This window comes from Capra hircus, chromosome 16 (genome assembly GCF_001704415.2).
Source record: "Capra hircus breed San Clemente chromosome 16, ASM170441v1, whole genome shotgun sequence".
NCBI classification, from domain to species: Eukaryota; Metazoa; Chordata; class Mammalia; order Artiodactyla; family Bovidae; genus Capra; species Capra hircus.
Window position 1 is genome coordinate 61,310,019 of NC_030823.1, and position 18,293 is coordinate 61,328,311.

At 45.3% G+C, this 18,293-nt stretch overlaps 1 protein-coding gene across 5 annotated transcripts in view; it reads left to right on the plus strand.

Moving 5' to 3' along the window:
- LOC102184834 (voltage-dependent R-type calcium channel subunit alpha-1E) overlaps positions 1–18,293 on the plus strand; it is a 338,694-nt gene that overhangs the window by 91,420 nt on the left and 228,981 nt on the right. For all 5 annotated transcript variants that reach the window (XM_018060682.1, XM_018060683.1, XM_018060684.1 and 2 more), the window contains 3 exons: positions 11,532–11,635; positions 12,757–12,909; positions 14,456–14,637. In XM_018060682.1, the coding sequence (XP_017916171.1) occupies positions 11,532–11,635; positions 12,757–12,909; positions 14,456–14,637 (439 nt within the window). The remainder of the gene's footprint in view (positions 1–11,531; positions 11,636–12,756; positions 12,910–14,455; positions 14,638–18,293) is intronic.

Below are 18,293 nucleotides of genomic sequence, written 5' to 3' on the forward strand. Positions count from 1 at the left end.
GGAGGCCTAGCGTGCTGCAGTCCCTGGGAGTGCAAAGAGTCAGACATGACTGAGTGACTGAACTGACCTGATCCTAAAGCATACTTCCTGAGACATCTGATCTCAAATGTCAATACACCATCGTCTCCTTGGTGTGACATGGTTTGATCATTGAACTTTATTTGGTGGGAAAGGAAAGAGGATTTTAGGCTATGATTTTATTGTTCATCAGAAGTGATATTTTCGGACTCCTCCATATCTACTAAGATTCTTATGAAACTTAATTAGAAATCCTATTTTAAAATCCAGAAAGGGTTGTCTTCTTTTTATTAAATACGGAACTACTTGTTCCCTGCTGGAGCTACTTGTTCTTCCTTCTCTACTGCTAAGAAGCTACTTGACCTTGCTCTTCTTCCCATTCTCCTAAGAAATGTTAGGGCTTTAGGGTATGATTTATTATCTGCAGACTTAGAAGAAAATCCATGCTCCACTCTGACCTAAGTAAAAAACAACCCGAATGAACAACCAAATTAAAAAAAAAAAAAAAAATGGCTGCCTCAAGATGATTTTATGGTTAGCATATGTATGTGAGCTCTTTATGACTGCCATTCCTGGGGACAGCAAGATGCTCATGCTACTTCAGGGACCATCGGAAGGAGCAAGGTTTCTTCTAGAATGCTGTGTCTGCAGTTCTTGGAAAGCACTAAGCCTTTCAAGGCACACTGTTTCATTGTTCTGGGAAAACACCAAGAATGAAGGCATTAAAGCGGCAGCTCACGTTGGTCCACCTTGTCCTCTCCTTAGAGAGAAGGAGCGTGTGTATTGGCTGGTCTCTACATCTGGATTTTTCAAACTGTGGGCCAAACCCTATTTAGCGTTTCATGAAAGCAAGATAGTTGATTGTAACCAGCATTAAACAAAAGGGAGAAAGGAAGAATGGAAGAGAAAATATGAGTGTATTACACATAGAAAGGATAAGTATTATTTTATGAAGCATTATACAATTATATAATGTATATGCCTCCTGGCTTGTGATGTAAAATGTATTTCCGACTGTAGGCTGTGGCAAAAAAGATTTGAAACTCATTGCTGTTTACGCTTTTACTTCTGTTCTAAGAACTTGGGTCAGATGAAGCCCCACAGCATGTTTTCCCTACACTGAAGGCCTGAGTTCCCTCCCGCACCCATTCCTGAACCAGTTGCTACTCAGGACAGTGGATAATTTGCTTAGACTAATCTCTGTATACTCTCTAGGGCAGGAGAGGGGCCTGGCCTATCCAGTTGGCATGAACAGAGGATATCTAAGGATATCTCTGTTATCTGGGGAGATTATTACAAGGGAGACACATAGTAGCTGCTGCCTGGGAAGGGCCTCTGGGGCTTCTTCCTGACCCAGGGATAGAACCTGTGTGTCCTGCATTGCAGGTGGATTCTTTACTATCTGAGCCACCAGGAAAGCCTCTGGGGCTAGAAGGTGGCATTAATGCAGGTACAGAGACCAAGGTAGACACTCAATTACAGTAGCTGGGGCTGGGGAGAAGGTGAGGAATCAGCGGTTAAATAAAATTCTTTGGAGCTCAGAGTAGCAGTGTGTTAACCTGATGTCCCATCACCAAATGTAAACTTGGAACTTTTGAGCACTGACAGGCTTGGTCCAAACATTTAATAGCCTAGAAAGTCTTGTTTGGTGGTGGTTTAGTCACTAAGTTGTGTCTGACTCTTTGTGACCCCATGGACCCCACCAGGCTCCTCTGTCCATGGGATTTCCCAGGCAAGAATACCAGAGTGGGTTGCTGTTTCATCTTCCAGGGGATCTTCCCAACCCAGGGACTGAACCCATATCTCCTGCATTGTAGGTGGATTCTTTGCCACTGAGCCGCTGGGAAGCCCGTATAAAATCTTCTTTATTTGATATTTTTTCCCTTCTCTGCAGCCTCTCCACTCTCCATTCTTCCCCAGACCTCTAGGTTCCAGCCATAACAGCCCTTGTTTGGGCTTTTCAAGTGTAACAATCTCCTTTTTCCCCTAGGCCTTCTGCACGTGCCTTTTCCTATATCTGGGTGTTCTTCCCCCCATTGCTTCCTCTGACCTGCTCATACTTCACCTCTGAGCTCATATGCCATTTCCGCAGGAAAGTCTTTTTTCCTTTCCTTCCCATAATTGTGATTTATTTAGTACCTATCTCTTTCATTAAGTTTCACGAAGACAACCACCATCTTTATCCTGTCCTTCTTTGTAATGCCAGTATACACTCAATACATGTCAGTAGATTGTAGATGGGTTCTGGGCTCTGGGGTGGAGCTAAGCCTAAATGGGATCAAGGGGTCCTAGCATAAGGGCTGGGAAGGATGAAGAGACAGCTTGCAGTGTCTGGGAACTGGGCTGAGCCTGACACCTGTTTTCTCTTTCCCAACCTCACTCTTCTCCCTCAAATATATTTTGATCAAGTTGAATTTTGGAGAGGGGAGACTTGTCTCTATGTGAGTAATTTAATATACATTGACTTTTTGTTTTTGAAAAAATAAAATGTTTAGAAATCAATTCCCAGATCAAATCACACCTTTCAGTAATTTATTTAAAAGTAATGGAGAGCCAAGCATCGGGTATAATTCAGTAGATTTTCATAAATCATCATTATGTGCACATGTGGTTAAATGGATGTCTAGTTACACATACAAGTGTCTGTGGACTCATTCACAGCTCCATGGGCAAGTCCAGCCAATCTGTCCCAATGGGGATGTATTTGTACTCATTTATCCCTGAGTTTAAAAAAAAAAAAACCTATGATAAATGATTTAAAAAAAAAAAAAAAGAAAAATTCATCCCTGAATCATTTATCCCTGAGTCTGGGCTTCCCTGGTAGCTCATCTGGTAAAGAATCCACCTGCGATGGGTTCGATCCCTGGGTTGGGAAGATCCCCTGGAGAAGGAAATGGCAACCTACTTCAGTATTCTGGCCTAGAGAATTCCATGGACTGTAGAGTCCATGGGGTCGCAAAGAGTTGGCCACAACTGCGTGACTTTCACTTTCACTTCATCCCTGAGTCTAGGGTGTTTCTTGGGTACCACTCTTGCATATTGTTAGGGTAAGGACAGTAGTAGATGGCAACATGAAAGGCAGTTCCTGCCATCAAGGAGCTGGCTTTGAACTGAATTTTAAGGATCCAGCTCATTATCATTCATGGTCAGACTTTTGTTCTAAGATGCAAGAATGGTATGCAATTAAGTGTTAAATGTTGTGCAGGCTTCTGGATGGTCAGAGAAAGGGGAGATTGGTGTGAACTGCAGGGGTATATCACCTTGTGGGTGGCTTTGATTCATAGAGTTTTAGAGCAAGAAGGGTCCAAGAGGGTTCTCTATCTGACCATCTCATTTTATAGGTAAGAAAACAGATTTCTTCTCTTCTTCCTCCGTACCACCTATTAAATACATTCTATGAGCAGGCTGTAGTAGACATTATAATTTTTTTTAGTTATCCTATATCCAGCTTCCCCCATGGTCCCTCATCTCCCTTTTGGGAGAATATTTTATTGTATGTACTCTTTCTAGGGTTCTTTCTCACCCTGAATGTGGTGGAGGACTGTCCCTGCACAGCCAGATAAAGTGTAAGGGGACATGTGACTTAAGTTCAACCACTTGCTTTTTTCCACATGGCTTTTAAGCTAGCAACTTTATGACATTATTTTTCACTGGCAGATATTAATGTATTGCTAGGAATATCCACAGTGGCCTAGGAATCAAATGTCCTGGACTCTCAGATCTTTGCCCAGTGCATTAGTTTCCTATTGCTGCTGTAACAAATTACTACAAAATTAGTGGCTTTAAAAAAACATTAATTTTCTTATTCCAGAGGTCAGAAATCTTAGTTCCAGAGGTCAGAGATCCGAAATCATGGATTGGCCCCATCATCTGGGCCAAAATCATGGTATCAGCAGGACTGTGGTCCCATCATAAGCTGGAGAAAATCCATTTCTTTGTCTTTCTGAGCTTCTAGAACTGCACTTCCTGTGCTCTTTGACCGGTAGGCCCTCTTTCTATCTGGCTTTACTCAGCGTATTGCCTTCTTTCTAGTCAAGTCTTCCTGTGCCTCCCTCCTTTCAAGGGCACTTATGATTGCTTTTAGGGTCTACTTAGATAATCCAGAATAATCTCCCCATCTTCAAATCCTTTAATCACATCTGCAAAACCATTTTTTCATATCAGGTAATATTAACATTCACAGCTTTCAGGTATTCGGTTCAGTTCAGTTGCTCAGTCATGTCTGACTCTTTGCGACCCCATGAATCGCAGCTCGCCAGGCCTCCCTGTCCATCACCAACTCCCAGAGTTCACTCAGATTCACGTCCACTGAGTCAGTGATGCCATCCAGCCATCTCATCCTCTGTCGTCCCCTTCTCCTCTTGCCCCCAATCCCTCCCAGCATCAAAGTTTTTTCCAATGAGTCAACTCTTCGCATGAGGTGGCCAAAGTACTGGAGTTTCAGCTTTAGTGTCATTCCTTCCAAAGAAATCCCAGGGTTGATCTTCAGAATGGACTGGTTGGATCTCAAGACCTGGTTGTCTTTGGGAAGCATTATTCAGCCACCTACACAAAGATTTCTGCTTCTCTGTTTTCCCACCCTGATCTTCCAATAGTCCTTCAATTCTGTGAGGTCCTGATATCTTCTCAGTATACTTGTTTGGGATTTTTTTGCTTAAGAAAGCTAACATTTGTTTCTGTTGCTTACAACCAGGAACCCTACGTGGTAAATCAGCACTGTGTGAAGAACTACAAGCAACCTCTTTTAAAGATCAACCTTCTTAGAGAGGTACTGGCCCCATTTTACAGATAAGGAAGCCAAAGCTCAGAGAGACAATTGCTTAAGGCCGGACAGCTGGTGTGAGTGAGAGAACTGATATTTAAAACCAGCCAGTATGACTGGAGAGGATGTGCTCAACTTTCTCAGAATCCTAGTTCAAGTCTCTTTTGATGGTGGACCTTTTCCAAGGATGGGCAGGATTTCATCTGGGCCCTGAAGTCTGGGTCTTATTATTGCGGCAGGGAAGAGATGGCATGAGAAAGTCAGTCTAGGCAAGAGGGAGGCTGGAGAGTAAAAGGTAAATCCAAGAGATGTAGAAGAGAAAGGGTAGGGTGGACTTTGATGCCTCATTGGAGGTAAAATAGTAAAAAGAGAGGAAGGAGCCAACCCCCCAGGGAACACTTTTAAGTGAACAAAGCAACTCATTTCTATTGAGTTCCCAAGGAAATGATATCCTGACTCAACTCTGGGTTGGAATCCAACTTGAAATCTGTGCCTTCTGGCCTCTTCCTGGTGGTGGTGCTGCTGCTAAGTCGCTTCAGTCGTGTCCGACTCTGTGCGACCCCATAGACGGCAGCCCACCAGGCTCCCCCATCCCTGGGATTCTCCAGGCAAGAACACTGGAGTGGGTTGCCATTTCCTTCTCCAATGGCCTCCTCCTGGTCTCCCCTTAATACGGGCTGGATAAATACCGAATCCTTTTTGCTACTACTCATCAGTCTTTTCACCTACACGTGAACAACTTGGCTTTCAAATGCTAATGAGGTTCTCCCTTGGGACTTATATGGTCAGCGCCCAAACCAGTGATTTCTGGAGCTCAGGAGTGAATTCTCTGCCTGGTGCTAACACTCTGGCACTTGTGTTTCTTCTCAGAAGAGAGCTTGAATGTTTGTTTAGGGATGAGGCAAATCTGGAGAAGGAGGCTCCACACTTGGTCATTTCACACCACCACTGAAGTGGAGAGGTACATGAGATGCCTACCTAAATTTGAATTTCAGAGAAGCAGCGAGTCATTTTTAGTGTATTATTTGCACAGTGTTTTGGGGGCATTTTCATCTGTCTGCAATACAGGAGACCCTGGTTTGATTCCTGGGTCAGGAAGATCCACTGGAGAAGGGAAAGGCTACCCACTCCAGTATTCTGGCCTGGAGAATTCCAGGGACTGTATAGTCCATGGGGTCACAAAGAGTTGGACACAACTGAGCAACTTTCACTTCACTTGGGGCACTTTTGGCCATGGGAGAGTGAACGTGAAGATATCAGTCACTCAGTTGTGTCTGACTCTTTGTAACCCTATGGACTGTAGCCCTCCAGCCCTCCAGGCTCCTTTGTCCATGGGATTCTCCAGGCAAGAATACTGGAGTGGGTTGCCATTCCCTTATCTAGGGGATTTTCTCTACCCAGGGACAGAACCCATGTCTCCCTCATTGCAGGCAGACTCTTTACCCTCGGAGCCACCAGGGAGGGTACAGTGAAATACACATGTGCAAAGAGAATGCTGGACTTGGATTGACCAGGAGACTGAGACAGATCCCAGATCCTGTGGCCGCAAGGAAGGCAGGGTTGCAGAAATCTTCCGGTGATGACTTGGGAAGGGGCCTTTGGTTGTAATTGTCCAGAGCATCATTCCATCATCTGCTGCGCTGTGCCACTGGGTGAAGGTCAGACCACACCCTCAGGGTCATATCAGCCTCCACTCTCTTCTTACCTGCTGACGCCTACAAGTGAAAATGTTTGAGGAAGAGCTGAGCCCTGACATTCATCAGGAAACAGTTTTGGCACATTCATAGCGTGTCGAGCACAGTGTCTGTGCTGATGCTGTCAGGGGCTTGTCAGCTCACTGACTGTCCTCGGCCTTGGAGATCAAGCAGTAATTAAGACCCCCTCTGTGTCCAGAGCTCCCCACCAGGTTCTGTGCTGATGGTGACAAAAGAAGTGAAGAACACAGTCTCTGCTCCTGAAGAGCGTGCACCTATGCCTCTTAGGACGCCGGAGAGCTTAGCGTTTATTAATTTGGAACTGGAATCCTCTTCCTCAGGGGCCTCGCTCTGACCTTGTGAAGCACCTGTCCCGTCCTGTGTGTTTGTTTACCTGCTGCAGCGGTCACCACCTAGGGCTCAAGGAGCCTCATACCCTGCTGATCCTGACAGTGATGCAGTCAAGCCTGTGGGAGTTAGCAGTGTGTGGCCTTGGACTGAAGGAAGCCAAGTTCTCTGGCTTGTGTGGGGACCAAACTCTGTGACCTTGGTATTTTTAGCAAAGCACTGGACTACGGAACAGTGGAGCTGCCAGGGACCCAGAAGATTCTGCCGGCATAATGGCAGAGAGGGAAAACGATTGGCTTTGATCTCACAAGAGAACTGACTTTAATGTCTGGTCTTGCCTTTTATTAGCAATTTAATTTTCTTTGAGCCTCAGTTGCCTCCCCTGTGAAATGGAGTGGATAGTAACATCAGGATATTTTGGAGGATTTAATGAGATAACATATTGGAAAGTGCTCACAGATGGTAAGCTCTGTATTGGTCACCGCAGAGTTTCCCGTTCTCATGGCGCTTTGTAAACACCTGTGTCATGACACTCTCTGCGGTGAATTATAGTCAGTACATTTCTGTGGGTCTCCTTCCGCTAGACCGAGGGCCAGGACGTTTTTCCTATGGTTCAAATTTCCTGGAGCCTCTCGCGTAGGCCTCCTCTGGATGAGGCTCAGAGTTGAGCTGAGTAACCTTCAGAACTTGGGTTTTGCTAAGAGACAGGTCTTTGAATTTTGAGTCTTCCTCTCTGGCTTCCTCCATCTCTGACTCCCACTGAGAGCCGGGCCGATCCTGTCCTGTGGGGTCTGTTTGAGAGCAAGACGTCTTAGCAGTACATTGGAAGCTTGTCATTAGACTTTAAAATGCTTGAGGACAGATTTCCAGTGCTCTCCTGTATGCTCAAACAGGCACGGGTTTGCATAGCAAACTGGCTCTGATCTCTGCATTGATAACTTCTAGGGTTTCTGTGGTATTTCCATTCATTTGATCTCAGTTTTAACACGGTTATTGATTTCCTCAGTGCAGTTCAATTCCTTGAGCATTTATTGAGCACGTTTTCCTTGCTAGGCCCTGGGCTGGGTGTTGGACATGTTGAGATGAGGAAGACAGTGTCTCCAGCTGAGGTATTCTGGATCTCAGAGGGGAGGCAGGTGAGAAAAAAGAGGCTTCCTCTAGGATGTGGTAAGGGCAGTGGCAGTGGTGGGGACACTCCTACTTTGTGGGAGTTCAGAATAGGGCCCTTTTCCTTAGTTATCTTCTGGAGCCCATTGCTGTTGTTTCTAACAGAGGGATGGGGGAGCCAGATTGTGCTCCCTGCCCTCAAGGATGGTTTGAATACTGGGAGAAAGCCAGTGGCAAACGTGCATCAGCCAGAGGTTCAGTTGAAAGCCCTCCTGCACTGGATGAAAGAGAAGAAAGTTTCAAGGGCCAGGGGGGCACAGGTCCACAGGTGCTCGACCTTGCCTGAAGAATGAAGGGTTTTGGAGGCCTGGGGAGAGCTTGGTTCAGCCAAGGACTGCACTCGGTAAAGAGGGCCTAGACATGTCTCATGGCCGGCTGCTTCTCCCTTTGACGTTAGCTTTACTTTTCTCCCCTTTCCTACGTCATCATCCCTGTTTCTCTGATGGCTGCTTCTCCACCAGCTCTTATTTCTTCTCATTGCCTTTCTTGCTTTCACCTCCACGTGTTCCTCGACTGCTCTCCACCCCCATCCTCCCATTCTCCTTTCCCTCTGCCACTTTTTCTTCCTTTCTATACCTGTGCCTTCTTGCCTTTTAAGAGTGTCCTTGATTTCCTACCTCCATGTTCCAACATGTCCCTTGTTCGTCTCAGAGTTGGGGAGGAGACATTCATTTTCAGTGGCCTTTCTTATGTGAAAGGGCATCTCGTGTGTATCTGGGTATCCTAGGAAACAGAATCCTGGTTTCTGAATGGGGCAGATTACTCACTGTGTTTGTAAGACAGCAAACCAGAGGGAAAGCAGCCTCCATGTGTGCCCCTCCAGAGACTGAGAGTACAGTGGGCTTTCCCTATGAGCAGGATCAGGGGAGCATTGACCCCATTTTCATGGGGTTCTGATTCTCTGTAACTATACCTATCCCTGAAGCTTCTCTTTCTCTCCTTTCATTTTTTTTAAAACTTCTGTCCTGATTTTCAGTTCTATTTTCCATGTTTCTCCTTATTCTCTCTCTAGTTTTTTTTTCCCCCTACTTATTAGAAATTGCATTAATCCCCTGCTTGGTGTCTCTCTTTTGCTTTGGAAGATAGAATCAAAAGCTCCTTATTTTCAGATAACCTGATGGAAGTTTGGGTTGGAAAAGACAGAGAAAACGTGTGAAGCTTGCCTAGCTCCTAAGATGCTTTCGAGACTAAGCTTTCTTTCTAGTTCTTATTTTGAGATTGGATCAACATAGTTATAGAATCTTAAAAGAAATCTCTATTGGCTATTTAAATAACCTTCAACCCAATGTTGGAACCCTCTTTCCTTCATTAAGAGGCTTCTTCTGCTATGTCCTTGAATACTTTTAATGTTAGGAAGTCATTACCACATAAAGCAGCCCACTTGTTGGCTAGCACTGCTTGTTTCAAAGTTACTACTCGTGATTATAATCTGGATCTGTGTAATTTGTGCCTGTTGATCTCATTTGTGCATTCTCAAGGTAATACAACATAATCCTTTTGTTCACATGTTAAAGGAACTTCAAGGTATCTTCTTCAGTCCTTGAAATATTTTGGAGAGATTCCACCGAAAATAATTAAATGAAATAAACCATTCTTGCCACCCTTTTACTGTATAGAAAAGTCAGTTTTCTGAATGACTCATTCCCCAGTAGTTCCATATAGCTGAAATTGTCCTGGAAGTTGTAAGGAAGAAAAAGAACTATCCTATACAAGGAGAAGGCAATGGCACCCCACTCCAGTACTCGTGCCTGGAAAATCCCATGGACGGAGGAGGCTGCAGTCCAAGGGGTCGTGAAGAGTCAGACACGACTGAGCGACTTCACTTTCACCTTTCACTTTCTTGCATTGGAGAAGGAAATGGCAACCCACTCCAGTATTTTTGCCTGGAGAGTCCCAAGGACAGGGGAGCCTGGTGGGCTGCCATCTATGGGATCGTACAGAGTCGGACACGACTGAAGCGACTTAGCAGCAGCAGCAGCATACAAGGAACACTGACTGCTGCTGCTGCTAAGTCGCTTCAGTCGTGTCCGACTCTGTGCGACCCCATAGACGGCAGCCCACCAGGCTCCGCCATCTCTGGGACTCTCCAGGCAAGAACACTGGAGTGGGGTGCCATTTCCTTCTCCAATGCATGAAAGTGAAAAGGGAAAGTGAAGTTGCTCAGTCGTGTCCGACTCTTTGTGACCCCATGGATTGTAGCCTACCAGGCTTCTCCGTCCATGGGATTTTCCAGGATAGAGTACTGGAGTGGGGTGCCATTTCCTTCTCCAGGGAATCTTCCCAACCCAGGGATTGAACCCAGGTCTCCTGCATTGTAGGCAGACACTTTTACTGTCTGAGCCACCAGGGAAGATTCTTAGTTTAGAGAACACTCATAATATTCAGTGCCATTTATTTTTGTAAGTAGGCCATGGTACTCCCCCAGTTTGTAGATGAGGGTAGTGAGCCTCATAGAGATTGACTGCCCTCAGGGCACCCAGCTCTCAAGTGCATGAGTCAGGACTGAATCCCAGTTCTTCTGATTCTTAGTCTTCTGCTGTGTCTGTCATAAATACTGAAGTGTCTTTGTCTCTCCAAAGTGCCTGCAATGTCATGGGATTATATGAAATAAATTGTCTCCTCAAGACAAGGTACTTGGTGTACACAATCTAATAGGATTGTTATGGATTTTTGTTTTGTGTGTGTCTGTTTCTGCATATGGCTGTGGAAGTAGAAAAGTGGAAACAAAGAAACCAAATCCAGCTCAGGCAGTGATTTGGGGGCAATTATAAAAATACTCTATGGGGACCAGTGATGCTATTCCCTAAGTATAAACATCAGTATGATTTATTTTGTTTGGTAAAAATTCTAAGTGTCAAGGTAAAGAAGAATGAGTTACTTCTTTACTGCAGTTAATCCAGAAAAATTTCCTGAAGGAGATAGGAAACAGAGAAATCTAAGAAAATTTTAAAGAAAAAATGTGAGGGCTTTGATAGATTGGAAAGTTGCTGTTATTCAGTTGCGAAGTCGTGTCCGACTCTTTGCAGCCCCGTGGACTGCAGCACGCCAGACTCCTCTGTCCTCCCCTATCTCCCAGAGTTTGCTCAAATTCATGTTCATTGAGTCGGTGATGCTATCTAACCATCTCATCCTGTGCCACCCCCTTCTCCTTTTGCCTTCAATCTGTCCCAGCATCAGGGTCTGGAAAGAGAGGGAGGTAATTGGTAAGAGTCAGAGGAGGGTTGGGAACATGGTTTTGGGGCAGGAATGAGACAGATGCTGGGGACCTCATGTTTTACTAATGACTTGAAACTAAGATTCCAATGTGATGATCAGTCTTCCTCCTTTGCAAAGTGAAACCCTGATGCGACTAAATTTAATCTCGCTTGGAATCACTGGTGATTCACCCAAGCTCAGGTGCGCCCACACGCAGCTGGCATCAACTCTGTGCGCTTTCCAGGCTGATCCTTCTCTAACCCAGCTTCTCCCGCCCCCACCCACTGTTGAGCTAGGGGAGAAAGTCAAACTGTGGTAACCTTGACCCTCTGTGTCTCCATCTGCAGCATCCTGGCTACTGCGGGAACCCACTTCAACACCCATGTGGACCTGAGGACCCTCCGGGCCGTGCGTGTCCTGAGGCCCCTGAAGCTCGTGTCGGGGATACCTAGTGAGCACCCATCTTTCCTCTTCCTCTTCTGCTAAGAGCATTACTGTTGTGTCCTCAACCAGATCCAGGGATAAGCAAGAAGTAATTTCCCCAGAGAGGAAGCCCCTGCAGTAATAAATAGAGGACCTGCAGCAATCTGGCATTATCTTCCATTTTAAAATTTAGCAAATTTTTTCACATTTAAAAGATAATGAAAGATCTTTACAGAAAATGTGGAAAGGAAACAATACAAAATGGAAAATGAAGAGTACCCATTATCCTGTCACTCAGAAATCAATTTTGTTAACATTTTAGCATATTTTTTCATTCATTTTTTTTCTTGTGCATTTTAATGTATGTGGGATCATACTGTATTTTTGATTTTGGATCCCATCATGCACATTTGATTTTCCTGACACTAATAATTCTTCAAAAATATGACTTTGAAATCTGTCTTACATTCTTTCTTATACCATCCATGACTTGGGTAGTCTTTTCTACGTTACTATTCATTTAGGTTATTTCCAGCTTTTTCCTTTCTTTCTCTTTTTTCCTAAATAGAAATAGCGTGGTAACAATGTCTTTTGACTTAAATATTATTCAAATCTCTGATTATTTTCTTAGACTAGAATCCTAGAAGTGCAAGTTTTGGGTCCAAGGATACAGTATTTTATGAATAGTGGTTGTACTAATTGTGCTTCTAGGACAATGAATGGGAGAGCTGGGTCTGAGATAAGAGTCATGGGGAAGGTGAACTTTGTCCTTGTTCTTCCAGACTTACAACCTAGTAAGACAAGGCCTAATTCCCTTTGGGAAAGAAACACATTCTAGTAGGTTTCATCTGTAAGAAGAATCCAGAAGACAATGTGAGTGAAATGAATAAGGGAAGGGTACTAGGTGTGTGAGTGATCAGGGAATAAGTGAAGAGGAGCAAGGGATTGATTCCTCAGGGGAGGATGTGATGGCAGCCTTTGGCTTGATGTGTCTTGGTTATCCCTTTATAAATCATTTTCTCATCTCAGGACCAGTGGTCCTTTTCCCTCAAAGACTTGGCCCTTTCTCCTAGGAGAGGGTATACAGCCTGCCCTGTCAGGGGCTGCTGAGTGAGGGCTCTGTTCATCATTCTCTTTCTTTCCTTCCAGGCCTACAGATTGTGTTGAAGTCCATCATGAAGGCCATGGTGCCTCTCCTGCAGATTGGCCTTCTGCTCTTCTTTGCCATCCTGATGTTTGCTATCATCGGCTTGGAGTTCTACAGTGGAAAGTTGCACCGAGCCTGCTTCATGAATAATTCAGGTAGGGTCACTATTTGCTGGCTTCTCCTCCTTCCCTTCCTCTCTCCTATGGTCATGGGGGTAATTTCAGGGCATTTGGAGACTAATTGGAAAACAAAGTATGTCCTATCCCAACCCTAGAATTAGAAGCAGAGGCTTCCTAGTCATCAGCTTTATGAGGTAAAACCAGCCTAAAGATCCCCATTGCACACTGATATTGCAAAGCAAATAACCTCTTAGGTTTATAGTCTGTTTCAAATAGAAGGTCTCAGCTGCCCCATTCCTCGGTAGAAGGCTATCAGAAGGCATGTCAAAAACCATTTGCCTGAAAAATTACCCTTTGTACAGGGGACCCTTTGGCCCACAGCCAGAAAGACCTCAGGAGTCTGAAGTCAGAACTGCGGACCTTCAGATCTTGGGAACGTTTTCCCTCCATGCTCAAGCTCATGACATTCCCCCCTTCTGCTGTCATCCATGCATAGTGTGGAAGAACTGAGGAAGTTCTGAGCATGACTTGGCAGTGGTTAAATGAGTGAAGTATACCGCCGAAGAATTGATGCTTTTGAACTGTGGTGTTGGAGAAGACTCTTGAGAGTCCCTTGGACTGCAAGGAGGTCCAACCGGTCCATCCTAAAGGAGATCAGTCCTGGGTGTTCATTGGAAGGACTGATGCTAAAGCTGAAACCCCAATATTTTGGCCACTTGATGTGAAGAGTTGACTCATTGGAAAAGACTTTGATGCTGGGAGGGATTGGGGGCAGGAGGAGAAGGGGACGACAGAGGATGAGATGGCTGGATGGCATCACCGACTCAATGGACATGAGTTTGGGTGAACTCCGGGAGCTGGTGATGGACAGGGAGGCCTGGCGTGCTGCAATTCATGAGGTCGCAAAGAGTCAGACACGACTGAGCCACTGAACTGACTGACGAGATCTTACATTCTTGTCTCCGTATCTTGTTTGTTCGAGTAGAGTGCTTTAGGAGGAAGGATGATGGGGAGAGGTTGAATGAGCCCAATTAGGCATGATGTTTTTATGAAAAGAATCTTTAAAGGATACTGTCCATGTTGGATTTGCTTTAATTTTTGTCTTATTCCAAATGAGGAATTTGGGCCAAAAAAAAGCAAGGAGTTAAGACCCACGAAAGGGACTGTAGTTTATAATTGTTCCCAGGGAACCCAGAAACAACTGAGGGGCTATCCTGGAGTCTAAAGATAGAAAATCAGTTAAGATTTTGCCTTCAGCTCAGACCTTTCTGGGTGATACCCAATCCTGTAAATTCCTGTGGGGCTCAGGAGATGGTAGAAGATGTGACCTGTAGAAAGTGGGGGTAGGGGGACATGTGGAGGAGGCTTCATTTTCAGAGCAGCTTGGGAAACACTAGGTTGAACACACTACAGTTTGTGAGCTGTGAGGTGTAGCGATGCCAGAGATGGGTAGGAGCTGGAGACAAAGAGGATAAACCCTCTTGTGGGAGATAGAAATGCATGCTTGTGGTCTCCTGGGATTATTTTCAGCTCATGCGAAGCATCACATGGTTTATCCCCCACCCTCCAAATGTGTCTGCAGGTATTCTAGAAGGATTTGACCCGCCTCACCCATGTGGCGTGCAGGGCTGCCCAGCTGGTTATGAATGCCGGGACTGGATCGGCCCCAATGATGGGATCACCCAGTTTGATAACATCCTTTTTGCTGTGCTGACTGTCTTCCAGTGCATCACCATGGAAGGGTGGACTACCGTGCTGTACAATGTGAGTAGAGCTGGCAAGGGGCCTGAGCAGAAGGGAAGGATCATGGAATCAGGCTCCTGGCTTGGTTGGGGTTGGTTAGCCGGGGGAAAGGGAAGATTGGAAATGTGTATGGGGGTGTGCATGTGTGTGTGTGGACTCAACCATGATAAGGCTTAGAAGTTTCTATGCCTCTGTTTTTGGCCTCTTGCTAAGCACACGGCTTCTTAATAGGGTTAGGAAATTACATGCCATATTTGGTGGGTGAACAATGCTAGTTAAATCAGATCAGCTCAGCCATTATAGAGTATGTTTTGCTACTGGTTTGACGTGGTAGTAGGATTCTGAGGTAAGTAAGGGGTACCAAGAATTACAGACTTCTTGGTTGCTGTCTTTAAAGAACTTACCATTGGTCTGGAAAGATATTCCAGTAGATCTCAATCTTGGCTGCCCATTGGAATCAGTTGGGAGGGAGCTTTAAAAATTTACACTGCCTGGGCTGTACTCCAGACTAATTAAGTAGGAATAGCTAGGGGTAAAGACCTGTCATTGATTTTTTTTTTTTTTTGAGGCTTTCTAGCTTTCTAATATGTAGTCACTCTCAAGAAACATTGCATTACATGCATGTAAGAAACACGCTTAGTTGTAAGATTCACTAGGGATGCTTATTAAAAATTCTGATTCACAGGCCCTTTGGAGATTTGATTTCATGTGGTATTGGTGAGCTGAGCTATATGTTTGACACGCACTTCTGGGGATTCCTATGATCAGCCACATTGGGAAGGATCTAAGCTGATGCATAAGACAAGGGTGTCTAGCTGCCTGTTTGGGATGTTTGGGGATCCTTGCATGAGGACAGAAGTTAGGGTGACTACTGAAGTCTCTTTTACCTCCCAGAGTCTGATCTTAATAAGTTATGAAAGGTATAGTGCAGAGTCTAAGTTCTAAAATGAAGGAGTAGGGAGTTGTGTGGTTTGATGCTTAGGGGAGCCTAGGGAGGCAAAGCAATTTGAGCAAATTGTCTTTGTAAACAGATGTTCATAAAGGTCTGTACTCTCCTATGCCTCCCAGCCATCCCACCCTAGGGCATATCCTTGGAGCAATCATTATCTCACTTGTCCTCCCCTAGGCTTCTTTACCCTAAGGCACTGTCAGATTCCTTCTAACCTGATTCTTCTATACACATAAACGTAATGGATGGGACATGGGGTCATTTACAAAAAGCCCCCTTTAGAATGACTTCAGGACATTATCTGTACTGGAAGGAAAAGAAATGCTGTCTCATGAGAGACTCATGGAGAAAGAGCCAGGTTCTGCATAAGGCCCATACAAGTAGGTGCTTAGTAAATGTCCATCATTAACTTGGACCCATCCCTGTGCCACATGAGCAAGGCAGGTGGGGCTTTGCAGAAAAGAGCTGCAGGCTGTTCACGCCGAACATCTGGGAGAGGTGTGAAGAAGTCCCAAGGATCAGCGTATGCCTGGCAAGCCCAGGGGTTGTGTGTGACCTAGAAAAACCTTGAGAACACTCTGGGATTCTTACCAGTTGTGGGGGTGGCAGGGAGGAGAGAAGGGAGACAAGGTTGATGAGGCCAGTCACTCCTCATTTGAGATGTGAAGGTTGTCTTGAGGCCATGTCACTCAGATTAACCAGGCGCCTCTGGAAATGATAGCACTGGGCTCCGCAGTGGCTGGTATCATTTGTGGGGCTTTGGGCAGGATGGCTTTCAATTATGTGTGCAGACTCACCTAAGTGATGTGATAAACGCACTGAGAGCCCCAAAGCAGAAGTGTTGCATTTGAAGATACAGGCGAGATCTATTGGTCCTCCAGGGCCAAGACTCAGAAGGTACTGAGATAAGCAGGAGTCACTCATTATGTGGTTTAGTTCCTTTTTCATTCATTCATTAATTCTTTCAACATGTGTTTGTGAGCATCTGTGATGTGTCAGGCACTGTGCTAGGCACTGGGGAAACAGGGAGAAAAAGTGCCCATGAGCTCTGTGCTCCTGGTGCTCTCTTCAGATTCCAGCCTCTCTCTGGTTGTCTGTCCAACATAGGTATGGAGGTCACACAGAGACAGTGAACTTGTTGTCCTGTCTAGGTGTGCTCTACCGAGGAAGCAGGGAGAAGAGGTCAGACAGCAGATCCTCTGAAACCTTTCATTGCGTGGGCTCCCAGGACCTCAGACACACAGTACCTCTGACTTCCAGGCCATCAGTCATTGAACTTCAGCTTACTGAAGGCTTCCTGCTCCCCCTGGGGCTGGATCCAGGCTTGAGAGAACTCACTGAGCTGTAGGAATGGCTTCCAAAAAGTGGCTGGCTGCTCGTTGGGCAGAATGAACTCATGCCCCTTTGAAATGATGTCACTGTCCAAAGCTTTGGATCTAGGGGGAGGGCATGGAGCCAAGAGCCCACAGGCAGAGATGATGGCCATAGTGAGGCTAATAACCACCCCTTGATTCAGGAGAAGTTGGATGGGAAAGGCATCCCATTTTAAGCCAGTAGAGCAAGGACAAAGTCTGGCTCCCTAGGAAGAGAGGAAGTCAGCCAAGTTTAGCTTCCCTTGAGCAGGGAACTGGGGTGTGAAGCATGGCCCAGGTGGAGCTCTCTTATAGGAACTGGACACACATCCTGGAGTTAGGATTGTCTTCTGCTGGAGGAAGGTTCAGAGCCGGGTGTCTTCATACTGGTGGGCGTGGGGCTTACAATATATGGTGGAATCACATCATACACTTTTGTTTAAAAAAGAAATTCAACAGAGTGAATTTTAAAGGTGTTATTGACATTATTCAACCATTCATGAATGAGGCAGCATCCCATCTCACATCTGGGAGGGAGCACTGAGGAGCTATACAAAATGAAAGGCTTTTATAGGCAGAAGGGCACTGGACCAGGAAGTTAGTAAGAAGTGGATTGGTTGTGGCAAGGTCACTTTCCTTTAAGGCAGGGGTCCCCAGCCTCTAGGATCTAATGCCTGATGATCTCAGGTGGAACTTATGTAATAAGAGAAACAAAGTGCACAATAAATGTAGTGTACTTGAATCACCCCCTAACCACCCCACCGCCAGCCCCAGCCTGGGGAAAAATTGTCTTCACAAAACTGGTCTCTGGAGCCAAAAATGTTGGGAACCACTGCTTTAGGGGATGGCAGGGTTTTATCAGGCAGATGATCTCATTCACACTGACCGGGTGATTCCTGATTGCCTGGTTTAAGAGCCCATTTGTGGGAGAGACTAACACTGTAATAAAGTTTTGATTTGGTGACATGGGGCTTAGTACAAGTGACTCTGTTTTGGACCTATTGTCTTGTTTTTTTAACACTGTTAATTTACCCAAATTCAACTATTCAGCTTGGACCAGAAAGGGGATTCAGAACTTGTGGAAACAATAGGGGAAGGAGAGAATGGGATGAATGGAGAAAATAACTTCGACATATATATACCACCATGAGTGAAATAGGTAGCTGATGAGAAGTTGTTGTGTAACACTGGAATCCCAGCCTGGTGCTCTGTGATGACCTCAATGTGTGGGATAGGGGGAGGGGAGGAAGGCTCAAGAGGGAGGTGATATATAATTACGGCTGATTTGTTGTACAGCAGACACTAACACAACATTATAAAACAATTTTCCTACAATTAAAGAATAAATTTTTAAAAGGATCTAGGGGAAAAGAACA